Source organism: Ranitomeya variabilis, chromosome 3 (assembly GCF_051348905.1).
Source record: "Ranitomeya variabilis isolate aRanVar5 chromosome 3, aRanVar5.hap1, whole genome shotgun sequence".
NCBI classification, from domain to species: Eukaryota; Metazoa; Chordata; class Amphibia; order Anura; family Dendrobatidae; genus Ranitomeya; species Ranitomeya variabilis.
Window position 1 is genome coordinate 724,139,485 of NC_135234.1, and position 18,181 is coordinate 724,157,665.

General features: G+C 42.4%; 1 protein-coding gene across 1 annotated transcript in view; it reads right to left on the reverse strand.

Moving 5' to 3' along the window:
- Window positions 1-1,075: 1,075 nt before the first annotated feature.
- The window catches only part of CRYL1 (crystallin lambda 1), a 162,584-nt gene continuing 145,478 nt past the window's right edge, over window positions 1,076-18,181 (reverse strand). The window contains exons 7-8 of the mRNA XM_077298366.1: window positions 8,859-8,965; window positions 1,076-4,521 (exon numbers count right to left, since the gene is read on the reverse strand). Of these exons, the coding sequence (XP_077154481.1) occupies window positions 4,408-4,521; window positions 8,859-8,965 (221 nt within the window). The 3' untranslated portion in view covers window positions 1,076-4,407. The remainder of the gene's footprint in view (window positions 4,522-8,858; window positions 8,966-18,181) is intronic.

An 18,181-nucleotide genomic window follows, 5' to 3' on the forward strand; every position in this document is an offset into this window, starting at 1 on the left:
ATCCGAGAATTGCAGCAATACGCAGCTTGCTGCAATTTTTTTCTCAGTCCGATTTCGGCTGAGAAAAAAATCGCAAATGAAAAGACACCTATTGAATAACATTGGTTTGAGTGCAATCCGATTTTTTATCGGATTGCACTCGTCCGTTTTCCTCGCCAGTGGAAATGAGCCCTAAGGCTGCCGTCACACTAGCAGTTTTTGGTCAGTATTTTACATCAGTATTTGTAGGCCAAAACCAGGAGTGGGTGATAAATGCCGAAGTGGTGCATACGTTTCTATCATACTTTTCCTCCAATTGTTCCACTCCTGGTTTTGGCTTACAAATACTGATGAACAATACTGACCAAATACTGCTAGTGTGACGGCAGCCTAAGACTATCACTCAAATTTTTTATGTGGTACATGAACAGCATATCAGTACTGCAAAAGTACACCACAATCTCATTAAGCTTTTTTCTATCTATGCTTTGTGCTCTTCAATCCATACAAAGTATAAGCATAAAATGACATTCCCTGGCCACCCCATACCTTGTATACTGCCTGTGATAGCCACCTGATTGTCTAGGCTACACCATGTTAGCTTATTGTTGCAGAGCATCATGGAGCTGCCCAATGGCATAAGCATACTCATTGAGTCTTCAGCAGTGTGTGAGAAATGGCGCTAGGCATATATTTTCTTTTTCCTCTGATCCTCGCGAATCACAGAATGTTCAATTCGCATGGAACCCCGAATTTCAGGACATTCATCTCCAACACGATTCTCAGTATAACTTGATGATCCCTGATGAGAAAAGTCAGGCTCTCTTCTTGCCTTAAATCTGAAAAAAAAGTGTACCATTTCATCTTTCGAATGTGAGAAGAAAACTCAACGTTGTGGATCTGAACGGATGTGTCTAGCCAATCTGTAGGATCCGATCTTTTGAATTAATTCTATTTTTTATACTTGTCCAAAACGACGAAGATCCAGTTGATCAAATAATGTACAACAAATAGTGAAAATTTGTCAGTCACATAGGCGCACATGCAACAGAACAAATATTTGTGAGCTGCACAGAAACATTAGGTAACACAAGGGCAAAATCACATTCGCCTTTATTGGAAGAGTTTTCAAAATACACAAAATACAGTAAATGTTCTGTGCTATTTGAAAGGGAATGTAATTGATTAAGAGGCTGTAATTTTGTCTGAGCTTCTAACATTCAGAGATATGGTTTACAGCAGAGACACGGACGATAGGAAACAACTGGAGATTAGTGATCAGCGAGTATACTCGTTGCTCGGGATTTCCTGAGCACGCTCGGGTGATCTCTGAGTATTTGTTAGTGCTTGGAGATTTAGTTTTCATCGCCTCAGCTGCATGATTTATGGCTGCTGGACAGACTGAATACATGTGGGAATTCCCTAACAAACAGGCGTTCCTCACATGTATTCAGCCTATCTAGCAGCCGTAAATCTTGCAGCTGCAGCGATGAAAACTAAATCTCCGAGCACTAACAAATACTCGGAGACCACCAGAGCGTGCTCGGGAAAACCCAAGCAAGGAGTATACTCGCTCATCACTACTGCAGATAACTCACTGACATTTATGGGAGTTGTTGTGATCTCCCTAGAACTAATTTTGCAGTGTGGGGGAGGAGATGATCTCTGGCTGTCACCTATTGTAAATGGTGGAGTTTGTGTTATCTGTATATAGATTATAGTTGTTATTGTAATCCTGCCTGTGATAATGAGAATCCTGCTGAGAAATAATCTCCACGGAACAAAAAGAATCAGCCTAACTTAAGGTCCAGAACGAGAGTGAAAACTGCAAGTTTTCATGATTTTTTGATCAAGACCGTGACATCAAAATGGAAAAAAGAGAAAGTTTAAGCAGCAAAAATTATTAAAAATGAGTTTCACATAAAATCTTGCTTTCGACAATAGGTAATTTTCTGATAATACATTCTTTTTAATTTAAGAGGTTTGCAGTGAATAAACTAGAAAATATTTAGAAATAAAAAAATTCAGCCATGAGCAATGATTAACTCCCTTTCGCGAATCTTCTTGAAAGTCATTCCAGGTCTACTGTGTATTGCTTAGTAAACCATGTTTTTACGTAATAATACTTGATTCCAGTAGAGAGAAGGAAGACATTTTATCTTGTCTCGGATTTGGTAATGTCTTCGGAAAAAATCTCTCTCGTAGGAGCATGGTTCAAAAGTAAAATATGCCCTTATGTCATGGGGGGGGGGCGACTTTGAGTACAACAGGTGTTTTGTCCCAACTGAAATAAATTGGTACAAAAAGAAAATTGTCAACGAGGATGTACTCTCAGATCAAGAAAAATTACTGACGGATCAAGAAGATGAATTTCATTCCTTTTATTTGATCATACTGTGTTTTGGGTAGGTGTTTACACTGTCTCCAAACTAGATGATGAGCTAATCTGAATAAAGGGGTACACACGCCAAAAAAATTCCAAAAATGGGAGGATGAACCCTCACATATGGGCAGAACTGGTCAACCATCTAATTTGTCAGGTCCTCCTAACTGTCCACAACAGTAGAGATAGGAATCCTGACATTGAATTTCAACTGCCTTCTTGTGGCACCCAAGGGTCCAGTCACCACAGGGGTACTGCACCTCAGAGGTGTGGTGCTCCTCTCTCCGGTAAGGAGGGGACACTACCCAGGACTCACACACTTGCATCCAACACCAGACCTCTATAGGCCTGGAGGGAACTAGGTAGAGGAAGTGGGTGGAGAGAGTTGAGTTGTCATGGAAACAAGAGGGAGGAGTTATTTAGGGAGTTACACAGTGGGAGCTGGGGACTTGAGCAGTGAGGAGCTCCTCCCAGCACCAGAAGATAGAGAGAAGCTCCTGACAGAAAGGAGAGAAGGGGTCCTAGGGGCTCGGGTAGAGAGGAATCCACCTGTGGGGCCCGAATCCACACCGACTGTAGTTGGGTGGAGGGACCAGGTCACAGTGGGGGAACACACAGAATAGTGGGGAACTACAAGGCTCAGCTAGCCGGCCGGAGGCTGTTGTATCTGTACGTGCCAAAGCCACAACCACATACACTCGCTGAAAAGGCAGCCACATAGGATCAAGGGGACAAGGAGGACATCGCCCGACAATATCCGAGGCTGCTGGCTTGGGACACTGTGTGAAGGCGCAGTGCAGGAGAGGTGGGAGCCAGCACAGTGAGACGGCCAGGGAAGAACATAAGAAGGGGATTCTGGCAAAGTGGACCCCAAATTACCTGAGAGCTGGCCGGACCACAGACCCGGAGGACACAGCACCGGACTGGGACTGCATTTAAGAACTGTGAGTAAAAGTGTGGAAACTGCACCCTGCTGTGTCCTCTCCATTCTCTTTACTGCATCACCCGCTCTGCATCACAACATTCACTATCATTAACGTTAACTCTTTAACTGCCCTGGGGCCTAGCTCTATGGAGAGCTGAAACATCTCTGCTGCGTCATCATCTGCCCCAGAGGACCTGAACCGCAGCGTCGGCCAATTCCCTATTGCCGAGCACCACGCGTGGCGGACAAACAAATCCCCTAAACACTTTATTTCCCCTTCCTTTAATTGACTTTTATTGGACGCTCAGAGCCATGGACCGGGTCACTTCTGCCGTGACCATCCCCTTAAGAACTGTCGGACCCGGCCCAAGTACCCCACGTTCCTAGTGGGCGCTCCACTTACCTATTGTCCTTAGGGAAATAATCTGTTACCAGAGGTACATTTTGTACAATTGGGGCCCTATCTGAGCACAAGAAAGGAACACGTGCCAACTGTCCAGAATTTGTTTGAACTGTTGTGATTTTTCAGAAAGTTTCAGAAAATCTGTGTTGTCCAAGGCTAAAAGAAGACACAGTTTACACAAATCCTGCCCAGAAATGGATTCTAAGTGGGACTGGGGACGGGACTAAAGCATCCCTAAATTGCCAAAAATAATTGATAGTTATGAAAAGATTAGGACAGGAAATCTAGCACCTTGTGATAGCGGTAGATGTTATCAACCCATTTGTGAATGCACTTGCATAGTCATGCTCGACCTAGTAGAAATCAGGAAGGTTTCCAATGAACAAATCAATTTTTCCAGTAAAGAAAATACAAATTTAGTGACAAAATTTCTAGCAGAAAAAAACATTTTTTGATAATTGATCCCTGGTTATAAGCTAATATTATACAGTAATGGTCTCTCCATATGGCACATAATCAGACATGGAGCACATAAAATCATGGTAGAAACATATCAGAAACATAAGACCTTCTCACTCCAGTTCTATTCATTGTATATTTTGTAATATAAACCACCAGTGTCTTTTTGGCAGCGCATGTATGTATTCAAGCCAAAGGGCAGGGATTAACAGGTTGTGCACTGAATGACATTTTGAATCATCTGGACGCAAACATGAATTAATTCTTCTTCAGCTCTTTCTTCAACTTGGCTAGGTGACTCAGACAGGCATCTCTCCATTCTCTCCGTGCCTTAAGCTGGTCAGGTTTATCAGTCTGTTCCTCCCACAATGCCTGCAAAAGAATGAAATATGGATTGAATCATCCCTTGTTAAGTTGTTTCATATGGCTACAACCCAGGCTACTGTCTCCATCCTACATGGTAGAAATTATTTATGAGTAGAAGCAAAACATCTAAGAAAATGATGTAACGAGTAGTCCACATTTCATCTGAATGTATATTAACAGAAAAAGGTGGGCTACAAAAATTTCTACGTAACTCATTGTAGATGATAATACTTTGTCCACACATGAAAACATATTTGCAGGGCACTGGGGGATTCCATTTAACCCAAGAGTTGCGAAGACCAAAAGTCACCATCAGGTTTTTTCAGGTATTACCATATTGAATGATGGTCTTCAGGGCTCTATTGGCAACCTATGTTCATTGGAGTTCTGTATAATTTCCAGTGATCAGCGACCTTGCTCTTATAAGGTGTTATCCGGCATGCTAACTAAGTGTCTCCGGCATTCCAAAAAAATATGTCTGAGTCCCCGCACCGCCATGTCGCTCTAACAAATAGGCAATAAATGCATGTGTAGCGGCTGTCAAACAGATGCAGCTGCGGTGACTCGAACATATTTTTCGAGCACGCAGAAGACTCTCGGTTAGCACACGGGCATGCCGGATAACACCTTATCCCAGCACATTCCCTCATCACTAATAATTTCCCATTATTTGCATTGTAGTAAATATTCTTTCAGTGACACTATTAGCCTCTGCACACCATCAAAAATCAGGAATGCACATTGATCTGTATTTGATGTTGTGCGACTGAGGTCATAAAGAAACTTACAATCTGTCCATTACTTGACTACTAAAGATACGAGCTCGTGTGCATGTTATAGGACAGTGAACATAACCTGTTTGGCTTCTTAGGCTATGTTCACATGTTGTCTATTTACAGCATTTTTTTCAGCAGCCAAAACCTGCTCTCTTTGCCATAAAAACTGGTTCAAGATGCCTGTTTTTCAGTGTTTTTGCTGTGTTTTTTTGCTATTTTTTTTAGCATGGATTACTTGTGTGATTTGTTCACATCACATGTCTAATAAAGTCAGTTTTATTCACCATAAAATGATGCAAAAATCCTTAGTTGCATTCTTGCAGTGATTTTGCACTTTCTCATTACTTTCAATTTATGAAAATATCCTGGAAAAGTGCTGAAAAAATTTGACATGCTGCAGATTTTTAAAAACGCTGCAATTTTCCAATTCAGTCAGAAAAAAAAAACAATTGTGTGCATGAGATTTCAGAAATCACATAGTTTTGCTGGCTATTAGTGATGAGCGAATATACTCGTTACTTGAGATTTCTCTGAGCATGCTCGGGGGTCCTCCGAGTATTTTTTAGTGCTCGTAGATTTAGTTTTCATCGCCGCAGCTGAATGATTTACATCTGTTAGCCAGCATAAGTACATGTGGGGGTTGCCTGGTTGCTAGGGAATCCCCACATGTAATCAAGCTGGCTAACAGATGTAAATCATTCAGCTGAGGTGAGGAAAACTAAATCTCCGAGCACTAAAAAATACTCGGAGGACACCCGAGCGTACAAAGGAAATCTCGAGTAACGAGTATATTCGCTCATCACTACTGGCAATGTAAAAAGTCTATGGGTACGTAAAAAAATTGTATCACACACAGAACATCCGTGTTGCATCCAATTTTTAAGGATACATTTCTATTATAAACATAGGAAACTATTTATTTGATCATACAAACTTTTTAAATGTAGATGTATGAAAACAGATCACAAATGAACATCGACTGTCACACAGATGTTACTCGGACGTAAAAGTGGACACACAGATGGCACATGGATGATATTCAGATGTTAATAGTCCATGTTTTCTGGATGAAACTTGGACAATTTTTCATAAGTTTGTCTGCAGCTGGCCTTACGTGGATTTTTTTCAACCACTTTTCAGTATGTTATGTGGTAAAATAACTGAAGGCATTTAACACTACAATTCGTCCAACAAAAACAAGCCCTTGTGTGAGAGAAATACACTTTTTTCTATGCCTTTTGAGCTCCAAATTAATAAGATGTACACAGCCTTGTATGGTGTACCCAGGACTTCTGCTTGATTGGCATATATAGGCACTTTCAATTGGGTCACAGAGAAAGAAAGAAAAAGTTCCCTCAAAACTATGAACCAATAGGAACTTTAGAGGCGTGAATACAAATGTGAAACGTTTCCGTCCAATAGCGTTATTTGATCACCATTACACAAAAGTTACAAGACAAAATGAACACCACATACGCAAAATGGATTCTGTTCTCTCACAGCTTTGCATGGCTATGTCAAGACAACAATAAAAATGTTATTGGTCTTGGAGGGCTCAAAAACGAAAATTGTCTGTTTCATTAAGGGATTAATTTCCTGAAAAAATCTAAAGGCTTTTAATTGCTGACAGATATGACTAATTTTCAAGTTTCTATGTATTTCTTTTCATCTTAGCATAGCTGCTCTCCATAAATATGACGATGCTGCAGTTCCGGGAACACCCAGTGGTCAGGCTGCCGGCAAATTAAGGAGAACATACACTGATAATGTAGATGTCTAGATTGTGGTAATTGTGGCTGTGCCTTGCCTGACGATTGTTTTCAATTTAAATTGGTTCATTTGTTAAAGAAATAAAGGTAGGGCCACATGGTGCTGCTGTGGTGGCCGCAGAAATTAGCAGCTCAGTCTTTTAATTGCTTGAAAAATAATTACGGTACTTGATTTTTAAGGGAAACAGCAAAACGGCTCAGTCATTACAAGTTGTGTACATGTAAGCATTGTTCTGTTGTTCTTTTTGGTTATTGCTGCTCTTAATGATTATGTAATATATTATTAGGTTTTTCTTATTACTGAGTGTATATTGCTTTGCATGATATTTTTCGTCCTAGTTTGTTAAGTAGGGTAGTTTGAGATCTCTGCCTTATATTTCATGAGCTAGTACTATAGGAAATCATCACAGATTAGTTTTGATGGCGTGGTGTTTTTTCCCTGTATTTTTAAACATTTTTAATCATGTTTTTTTCTATTCCTGTGAAATTTAATTAAATTTGCCTATTCCTTGGATTTCGGTGTGAGCAGATTTAATTAATATATAAGTCTATAAGTCTCAATGCAATCCTATAAGAAACTCCATGTGAGTCCCATAGGCTTACATTAAGAAAATGACTTCCTGGCCTCACAGAAGATACTTGGTGCAGAAAACAACCTTTACAGTGCTGATATAATGAGAGAAGGAGGCGTTTCGTAAGTAAGACTTGTACAATTTTCACAATAAAGTTTGGAAAAGGACTAAAAGATAACATTTTTTATTTAATTGCTTCTTTAAAGGGAAGCTGTCAGCAGGATTGTGCACAGTAACCTACACACAGCATGTCACTTAATCAAAATGGCGGCTCCTGCTGCACCTGCGCACTTTCTCTTATCAGTTAGTGTCTAATATCTTCCTGTGTTTTAAAGAAAAAAAAATCAACATCATTATGGCGCTGTCGGGTGTGCCTGCGCACTAGCATCTATCGCGTTCCGACAGATGCTACTGCGCAAGTGCCACCACCGGCTCCTTGTTGCTGCAGGCAAAAAAATGTACACTACAAGAAAATAGTGCCAGCGCTTGCGCAGAAGGGTCTCTCAGTACGAGATAGATGCTACTGCACAAGTGCCTCTGCCGGCTTCTTGTTGCTGCAGTCAAAAAAAAAGTACACTACAACAAAATGGCACCATAGGAGGCGCATGCGCAGTAGCATCTATCTCGCATCAGCTGTTTCTCAGGTGTTGGCTTCGACAACTTAGTTCAATGAAGGGAAATCTTAAATGTACAACATATAAGACATTTTGGACAATTGTAGCTTCAACTTTGTGGAAACAGTTTGTGTAAGGCCCTTTTCGAATCCCCCATGACTCTGTCCTAGTGCACAAAGGAAGCTCCATAAAGACATGGTTGGGGGATTTTGGTCTGGAAGAACATGATTGTCCGCACAGAGCTCCAACCCCATTGAACACTTTGGGATAAGCTAGAATGGAGATTGTTAGACTGGCCTCTCATCTCTGTGTCTCCTCTCACAAATACTCTTTTGGATGAATTGGCAAAAATTCCCAAAACACCCACTACTAATATCTTGCAGAAATCATTCCCAAAAGAGTGGAAGCTGTTACAGCTGAAAACGAGGGATGGGGTCCATATTAATGCCCATGAGTTAAGTGTCACAATACTTTTGTTCATACTAGTGCATATTATGAAAAGAATTGGCACAGAAATTTGATCACAAAAAACTTTTTGTGGTTTAGTGGTGGTCATGTTTTAAGTTTACCATGAGACCAAGGAGGCCATCAGATTCAGAACCTTATACATACCTGGTCAATTTTCTCTGCAACTTCACCTGAAAAATCTGGAACTGGTCCAAACGTCCCCAAGACTCGTTTTATACCTTCTCCATATCGTTCACAGTAACTTTTAAAGCCTGGAACATATCAATGAATATATACCATCATCTTAGTTTGAAGAACAGTAAGCGATTTTTTATTTAAAAAAATTATATATAATTAGTTTATTAAATTTACAACAGGGAGAAAATGTAATTAGATAAGAAAATGTGATTTAATAGTTAGAAGGACAATTAGCTTATAATTCTGTGTACAACAATGATAGTAAAAGTGAAAGGGCACAATTCCTACTTTACCACATAGACCATCATGGGTTTGTAGACAAGCGTGGCTTCAAATAAATTTAATAAATGAGGCCATTGTCTTTTTACAGGTTGCTAAAAATTGTACATGGATTTCCAAGTCACCCCCATTTCTCTAGTTTACTGTAGCTTATAATCTTCCTTAAGTTCGGTCAACAAATTTTTGCATAACCATAAATTTAATAGATTCCTTCAGTGCCCATCCTCTAAATTGAAAGGCGAAGAAATGCCCCCAGATGTGTGGCAACGCTAAACCTCCCTGGTCTTTAGGTAACTAATTTTTCTCATTTTATTCTAGGGGTACCTTTTTCCAAACCAGATCTCTAAAAATGTTATGCATCTTTTTAAACCAATATTTCGGAATCCCAATGGAAGAAGTATGAAGGACATTTTAATAAGATTCGTTCTTCCAAGGGTAGAAAGGGATAATTTATTCCATGCACTGACTTTATTCCTCGACTTAGACACCAAAGGGATCAAATTTAAAGAGATATAATCGTTAACCTGGTTGGTAATATAACTACCTATATACTTAAATCTGTGTCCCACCAGAATTTCCAAGTTATTATTTAATAGGAAAGTATCTGTGTTATCCATGGGAAGAACAGCGGACTTTGACCAGTTAATAGTTAAACCCAAGAAAACCGCAAGCTTTTCTACAAATAGCAACAGGTCATTCAGTGCAATCCACTCCTATCTCCATTTTTAAAACCCTCAATCCCAGGGTGATTTCTAATAGCGCAAACTAGGTGTTCTATTGCAAGTGCAAAAATGTAACGGCAGTAGAAGGCAGCCTTGTCTTGTTCCCCTGTAGAGCTCTAAGCTCTCTGATAAATTACCGTAGGCTCTAATTCTAGCAGTTGGGTCCTTATACAATAGTGTTACCCATTTAATGAAGTTGAGGTCAAACCCCATTCCCCTTAGTACAGCCCAGATATATTTCCACGCCACACTATCAAATGTCTTCTTGGCATCTAGGGAAAGAATAGCTTTATTACCGGGATCTGTCTGTGATGCTTTGAAATATAAACATATAGTAGTTGATTTTGAGGGCATGAAGCCAGACAGATTTGGGTGAATTACTAAAATAATAACAAAACTCACTGAAGTTGCAAGAATTTTAGCAAGTATCTTAACATCTAACATCAAAAGCGGAATAGGCCTGTATGAGTCTGGCATTTCATTGTCTTTTTCGTCTTTAGGTACGACCACTATTATCACATTATATCGTGATCTAGGCAACTTGTCAGTCTTGAACGCATTATTAATCAATTCCAAGTAGTCCGGCAAAAGTTCCCCCTCAAATAGCTTAAACATTTCTATTGGAAAGCAATCACAACTCGGGGCTTTATCATTTGGAATTCTACCTACCTAAGGCCTGTTGGATTGCCTCCAGGGAAATCGGTAATTCCAAAAGATCTCTATCCTTATCAACGACCACAGGTTTTTAATTGGATTGAGATCTGATGAGTTTCCTAGCCATGGACCCCAAATTTCAATGTTTTGTTCACCGAGACACTTAGTTACCACTTCTGCCTTGTGACATGGTGCTTTGTGAAGCTGAAAAAGCATTGTTCAGCATCAAAGTTTTCTTGGATCACTTGGTGAAGTTGCTCTTGGAAGATGTACAGTATACTATTCTTTATTCATGGTGATGTTGATAGGCAAAATTGTGAGTAAGCCCACTGCCTTGGAAGAAAAGCATCTCCTCACCTGAATGGTTGCAGGATGCTGTAGTGTTGGCATCGCACAGGACTTATGGTAGCACTCACCTTTTCTTCTTCATAAAATTCTTCTTCTAGATGTTCCAAACAGTCTTGAGAGGACTTCATCAGTGAAATACTACAACTTGAGTTCTCTGCATTCCAATTCCTGTACTTCCTAAAAAATATCAGTCTGTCCGTGATGTTTTTATTAGAATGCCCTTGACACAAGTCCAGCCTCCAAAAACTTTTGCCTCACTGTGCAGCAAATAAATTTGCATGAATCTCAATACTGAAAAGCTTGTAATTTCTCAGACAATACACTGAGAGAAAAGAGGTGAAAAGAACACTGCTGACCATAAGAGCTTATACTCTACAGGAGATAGAGGACCCTGCTGACCATAAGAGCTTTCCCTCTACACAAGAGAAAGTGGACCCCACTGACCATAAGCGTTTACGCTCTACAGAAGAGAGGATCCTGCTGACCATAAAAGCTTACACTGTACAGAAGAGAGAGGACCCTGCTGACCATAAGGGCTTACACTCTACAGGAGACAGAGGACCCTGCTGACCATAAGCATTTACACTCTACAGAAGAGAGAGGATACTGCTGACCATAAGAGCTTTCACTCTTCAGGAGAGAGAATACCCTGCTGACTAAAAGAACTTATACTCTACAGGAGATAGAGGACCCTGCTGACCATAAGCCTTTACACTCTACAGAAGAGAGAGGACCCTGCTGACCATAAGAACTTATACTCTACAGGAGAGAGAGGACCATGCTGACCATAAGGGCTTACACTCTACAGGAGAGAGAGGACCATGCTGACCATAAGGGCTTACACTCTACAGAAGAGAGAGGATACTGCTGACCATAAGGGCTTACACTCTTCAGGAGAGAGAGTACCCTGCTGACCAAAAGAACTTATACTCTACAGGAGATAGAGGACCCTGCTGGCCATAAGCATTTACACTCTACAGAAGAGAGAGGATACTGCTGACCATAAGGGCTTTCACTCTTCAGGAGAGAGAGTACCCTGCTGACTAAAAGAACTTATACTCTACAGGAGATAGAGGACCCTGCTGACCATAAGCCTTTACACTCTACAGAAGAGAGAGGACCCTGCTGACCATAAGAACTTATACTCTACAGGAGATAGAGGACCATGCTGACCATAAGGGCTTACACTCTACAAGAGAGAGAGGACCATGCTGACCATAAGGGCTTACACTCTACAGAAGAGAGAGGATACTGCTGACCATAAGGGCTTACACTCTTCAGGAGAGAGAGTACCCTGCTGACCAAAAGAACTTATACTCTACAGGAAATAGCGGACCCTGCTGACCATAAGAGCTTACACTCTACAGGAGAGGACCATGCTGACCATAAGGGCTTACACTCTACAGAAGAGAGAGGACCCCGCTGACTAAAAGAACTTATACTCTACAGGAGATAGAGGACCCTGCTGACCATAAGCCTTTACACTCTACAGAAGAGAGAGGACTCTGCTGACCATAAGAACTTATACTCTACAGGAGATAGAGGACCCTGCTGACCATAAGAGCTTACACTCTACAGGAAAGAGAGGACCATGCTGACCATAAGGGCTTACACTCTACAGAAGATAGAGGACCCTGGTGACCATAAGAGCTTATACTCTACAGAAGAGAGAGGAGCTCGCTGACTAAAAGAACTTATACTCTACAGGAGATAGAGGACCCTGCTGACCATAAGCGTTTACACTTTACAGAAGAGAGAGGACCCTGCTGACCATAAGAACTTATACTCTACAGGAGATAGAGGACCTTGCTGACCATAAGAGGTTGCACTGTACAGGAGAGAGAGACAAACCCAGTGACTAAGGAGGTGGAAAATTACTCTGCCATCAAACTGTGCTCCACTAAGAACCGCTGACCTGTGATGGCCCCTCTACCGACCACCACTGTATAAGGTATGATAGTCTGTAAGATGTCATCATGGCTGCTGTTCAATGTGAGGAAGCCGGAGCAGCCATGCAAAAAGATATTAGCCCGCTCTCTGATGCTTCAGCAGAGTGGGAAATGGTGCAAGGCAAGTTTTTTTGGGGGGTGAATCATAAATCGAATCTTAAAGTGTATGAATTTGCGTGAAACCACGAACGTCCAGAGGTTAGACTCAAACTCAATCCTCCAAGGATCAGTTTACTCTTCTCTACTGTTTTTACTTGAGATACATGTGAGTAAAAAAAAATATTGCAATGGTGACCATAACATTCAAGAAATAAATCTTCCAGTATAATTACCTATAAATTTAGCACGCTGTTTCAATCATCAGTGCTTCTTAGTTACATGAATGAAAAGCTCTGGAACTTGTACAGTACATGGATCGCAGACAACATCAGTACTGGAATCCGTTCACACTACTATCATGTTCTGCTGCTATTCTTACTAAAATAATGGTCAGATTCTTCTTTCCGTGAGTTGCAGCATTATAGTCTATTCAGCACTCAGGTTTCCGTCTCACTAGAGTCTGGTGCTCTCATTGTCTTATTTATTTTGTCTTTAGGATTCAGTCCAATTTACCTTTTAGCCAAAAGGTCCCGTAGGATGTACAGGATTTTCTCGCTAGGTCACCTTTTGAACTAAGAGAAAGAGGAGAGCAACCTGTAGCCTCGCGGTGACATATTACTGACATTTCTGTCTGTGATCCAGATATGATCTATTCTCTGATCTAACTTGACTAAGGGTACCGTCACACAGTGAAATTTCCATCGCTGCGACGGCACGATTCGTGACGTCGCAGCGTCGTATGAATATCGCTCCAGCGTCGTAGATTGCGGTCACACTTTGCAATCACGGCGCTGGAGCGATGCCGAAGTCCCCGGGTAACCAGGGTAAACATCGGGTTACTAAGCGCAGGGCCGCGCTTAGTAACCCGATGTTTACCCTGGTTACCAGCGTTAACGTAAAAAAACCAAACAGCACATACTTACATTCCGGTGTCTGTCCCCGGCGTTCTGCTTCTCTCCACTGTGTAAGCGCCATAGCCGGAAAGCAGAGCGGTGACGTCACACAGTGCAGAGAAGCTGAGACGCCGGAGGACAGACACCGGAATGTGAGTATGTACTGTTTGTTTTTTTTACGTTTACGCTTGTAACCAGGGTAAACATCGGGTTACTAAGCGCGGCCCTGCGCTTAGTTACCCGATGTTTACCCTGGTTACAAGCGAACACATCGCTGGATCGCTGTCACACACAACGATCCAGCGATGTCAGCGGGTGATCAAGCGACGAAAGAAAGTTCCAAACGATGTGCTACGACGTACGATTCTCAGCAGGGTCCCTGATCGCTGCTGCGTGTCAGACACTGCGATATCGTAACGATATCGCTAGAACGTCACGAATCGTACCGTCGTAGCGATGGAAATTTCATTGTGTGATGGTACCCTTATTCTTGGCTAGATTTACACCCCTTGTGTTTATATTTGGTGGGAATGATTACAATATGGACACAGACATACAGTGGGGAAAATAAGTGTTTGATACACTGCCAATTATGCAAGTTTTCCCACCTACAAAGAATGGGGAGGTCTGTAATTTTTATCGGAACTACATTTCAACTGTGAGGGACAGAATCTAAAAAAAAGACAGAAAATCACATTGTATGACTTTAACATAATTAACTTTCATTTTATTGCATGAAATAAGTATTTGATACAATAGAAAAACAGAACTTATTATTTGGTACAGAAACCTTTGTTTGCAGAGGTCAGACATTTCCTGTAGTTTTTGACCAAGTTTGCACACAGTTCAGCAGGGATTTTGGTCCTCTCTTCCATTCAGATGTTCTCCTGATCTTTCAGGTTTCAGGGCTGTCACTGGGTAACACTGAGTTTCAGCTCCCTCCAAAGATTTTTATTGGGTTCAGGTCTGGAGACTGGTTTTGTTACACTGCAGGACCTTGAAATGCTTCTTATGGAGCCACTCCTTAGTTGCCCTCGTTGTGTGTTTCGGGTCAATGCCTTGCTGGAAGACCCATCCACGACCCATCTTCAATGCTGAGTGAAGAAGATTTTCGGTCAAAATCTCACAATACATGACCCCATCCATCCTCTCTTCAATACGGTGCGGTCATCCTGTCCCGTTTGCATAAAAGCACCCCCAAAATATGATGTTTCCCTCATTGTGCTTCACAGTTGGGATGGTGTTCTTGGGGTTGTACTCATCCTTCTTCTTCCTCCAAACACAGCGAGTGGCGTTGATATCAACAAGTTCTATTTTGTTGTCATCTGACCACATGACTTTCTTCCATGACTCCTCTGTATCATCAACATGGTCATTGGTGAACTTCAAATGGGCCTTTACATGCGACGGCATGAGCAGGGGGACCTGCGTGCCCTGCAGGAGTTTAATCCATGACAGCAGGGCCGCCATCAGGGCATTACAGCCGTTACTGCTGTACGGGGCCCGGTCAGCAGCACTACACAGAGGGGCCCGCAGATCCGGGGCCCCACTGTTGTGCTTCTACTGATCGGGTCCCATCGTGCACTAAAATACTGTGAACTGCGGCGCACACGTCGATGCTGGGGCCCGGGGAGCCGTTTTGGAGCTGTGCACGGCCATCTTACCTAGTCAGCTGCGCAGCTCCTGCTCGGCTGTAGCTAGAATGTATGGGCTCCATGCCGGTCCTGACTGCAGCCCATCCATTCTAGTAATCTCAGTAGTGAATGTGCTAGAATGTAGGGGCTCCTGTCAGGTCCTCTCAGCAGCCCATACATTCTAGCTGCTGCTTCACTGCTGGAAATACTAGACGCCCCGGAACGACTGAGGTAAGTATAAAAAACATTTTTAGTTTTGTTTTTTTAAATGGGTGAGGTGGGGGGGAGTGAGAATGCAGATGATGGAGTGTGTTTGAGGGGGCACTGCGCATGATGAAATGATAGGGGGCTGCAGATAATGAAGTGTGTTTGAGAGGGCACTGCGCATGATGAAATGATAGGGGGCTGCAGATGATGAAGTGTTTAAGGGGCACTGCGCATGATGAAATGATAGGGGGCTGCAGATGATGAAGTGTGTTTGAGGGGGCACTGCGCATGATGAAATGATAGGGGGCTGCAAATGATGAAGTGTGTTTAAGGGGCACTGCGCATGATGAAATGATAGGGGGCTGCAGATGATGAAGTGTGTTTGAGTGGGCACTGCGCATGATGAAATGATAGGGGACTGCAGATGATGAAGTGTGTTTGAGGGGGAACTGCGCATGATGAAATGATAGGGGACTGCAGATGATGAAGTGTGTTTGAGGGGGCACTGCACATGATGAAATGATAGGGGGCAGCAGATGATGAAGTGTGTTTGAGGGGGCACTGCACATGATGAAATGATAGGGGACTGCAGATGATGAAGTGTGTTTCAGGGGGCACTGCACATGATGAAATGATAGGGGACTGCAGATAATGAAGTGTCTTTGAGGGGGCACTGCGCATGATGAAATGATAGGGGTCTGCAGATGATGAAGTGTGTTTGAGGGGGCACTGCGCATAATGAAATGATAGGGGGCAGCAGATGATGAAGTGTGTTTGAGGGGGCACTGCGCATGATGAAATGATAGGGGACTGCAGATGATGAAGTGTGTTTGAGGGGGCACTGCACATGATGAAATGATAGGGGGCAGCAGATGATGAAGTGTGTTTGAGGGGGCACTGCACATGATGAAATGATAGGGGACTGCAGATGATGAAGTGTGTTTCAGGGGGCACTGCACATGATGAAATGATAGGGGACTGCAGATAATGAAGTGTCTTTGAGGGGGCACTGCGCATGATGAAATGATAGGGGTCTGCAGATGATGAAGTGTGTTTGAGGGGGCACTGCGCATAATGAAATGATAGGGGGCAGCAGATGATGAAGTGTGTTTGAGGGGGCACTGCGCATGATGAAATGATAGGGGTCTGCAGATGATGAAGTGTGTTTGAGGGGGCACTGCGCACAGGGCAGTTTCTAGCCCAAAAATGACACAGGGCGAGAGTAGGAAATTTCTCCCCCCCCCCCCCCCCCCCCGGCACCGAAAATAATAAACATTATTTTTGTGGGCTTGAGTAATAAATAGAGAGCAGGCTTGTATCTTCCCTTTTTTTAATAAATTATAATTTGCCTTTAACTTATATAGAACTTGGGGAAAAGGGACAAGTATGCTAATTATTAACGGTGAGAACAAAGTTGTAGGTAAATAATATCTATTAATTATTTTGGAAACAGATCCTAAAAATTGTAGGTTGCAGATTTATGAGAAACTGACTCTTCTAGATTTAGCCGCTGCAAAAGCATTAATAGCTTCCGAATAATTCAGCTTTTCTGCCAGTTCATTTTCTAATTCCAGGTCACATTTACTAATCTCTTCTAAAAGGAGATTGGCGAGACTTTCCCCAGATGTATCAGTAGCAGGACGATAGCCAATAAAATGTTCCTTTATTGCTACGTGATCATCATCTATATCAACAAATCTTAAGGTGTATGACAACTGTTCAGTGTGACCTGCATCTTGTGTGCAGTCCAACATTATTGAAAAATACTTAGATCTTTTGGCTTTTTCTAGAATACATTTCTTCACCTGAGAGGCCATCAAGCAGATAATTTCATTTTGAATTAAATTTCCACAGTAATGTGTATGGATTTCCTGGGAAGTAATTCGTTTTAAATGATCTCTCATTACTGGTTCAAATTTTCCAAGAAGCTCTATAAGCCCAAGGAAATGTCCATTATTTGGTGTAAACAATGTATTTGACGATCCTCGAAAAGCTAAATTATTGGTTGCCAGGTATACAGTTACTGCCATAACTCTTTCCAACACTTCTCGCCTGGGTGAGGATGCCACCAGACTGCCAAAGATGAGGTAAGTCAGCTGGGCCCCCTCCCGGGTTTCATGCTGTGGGGCATGCCAAATCAGCATGCCCCAAGGGTGGTTGGGGGGGGGGCAGGTGTGGGGGTCCCCATCCAAAAAAAAAGGCTAGCCCAACCCATCCCATCCCTCAGACCCCCTCACCTGTTCAGTGTGTCAGTGCCCTCTGCCCTCTGAGTCTGAGCGCGCTCAGACTGCTAAATGGGGCTGCTGGGAAGGGAAGGACTAATCCATAGGCAGGGGGTGGGCATTTTTGCTATACTGCTACCACTGTCAGACTAGACTGCAGCCTGTCCTGTCCAGCATTGAAATTGGCAACAGCCAGGCAGCCTAGTCTGACAGTGATAGTGTGTGTGCTTAGCTCTTTGATCACTGTCTCAGGGAGCGCCCGTGCTCAGCCGAGAGCGCGGCG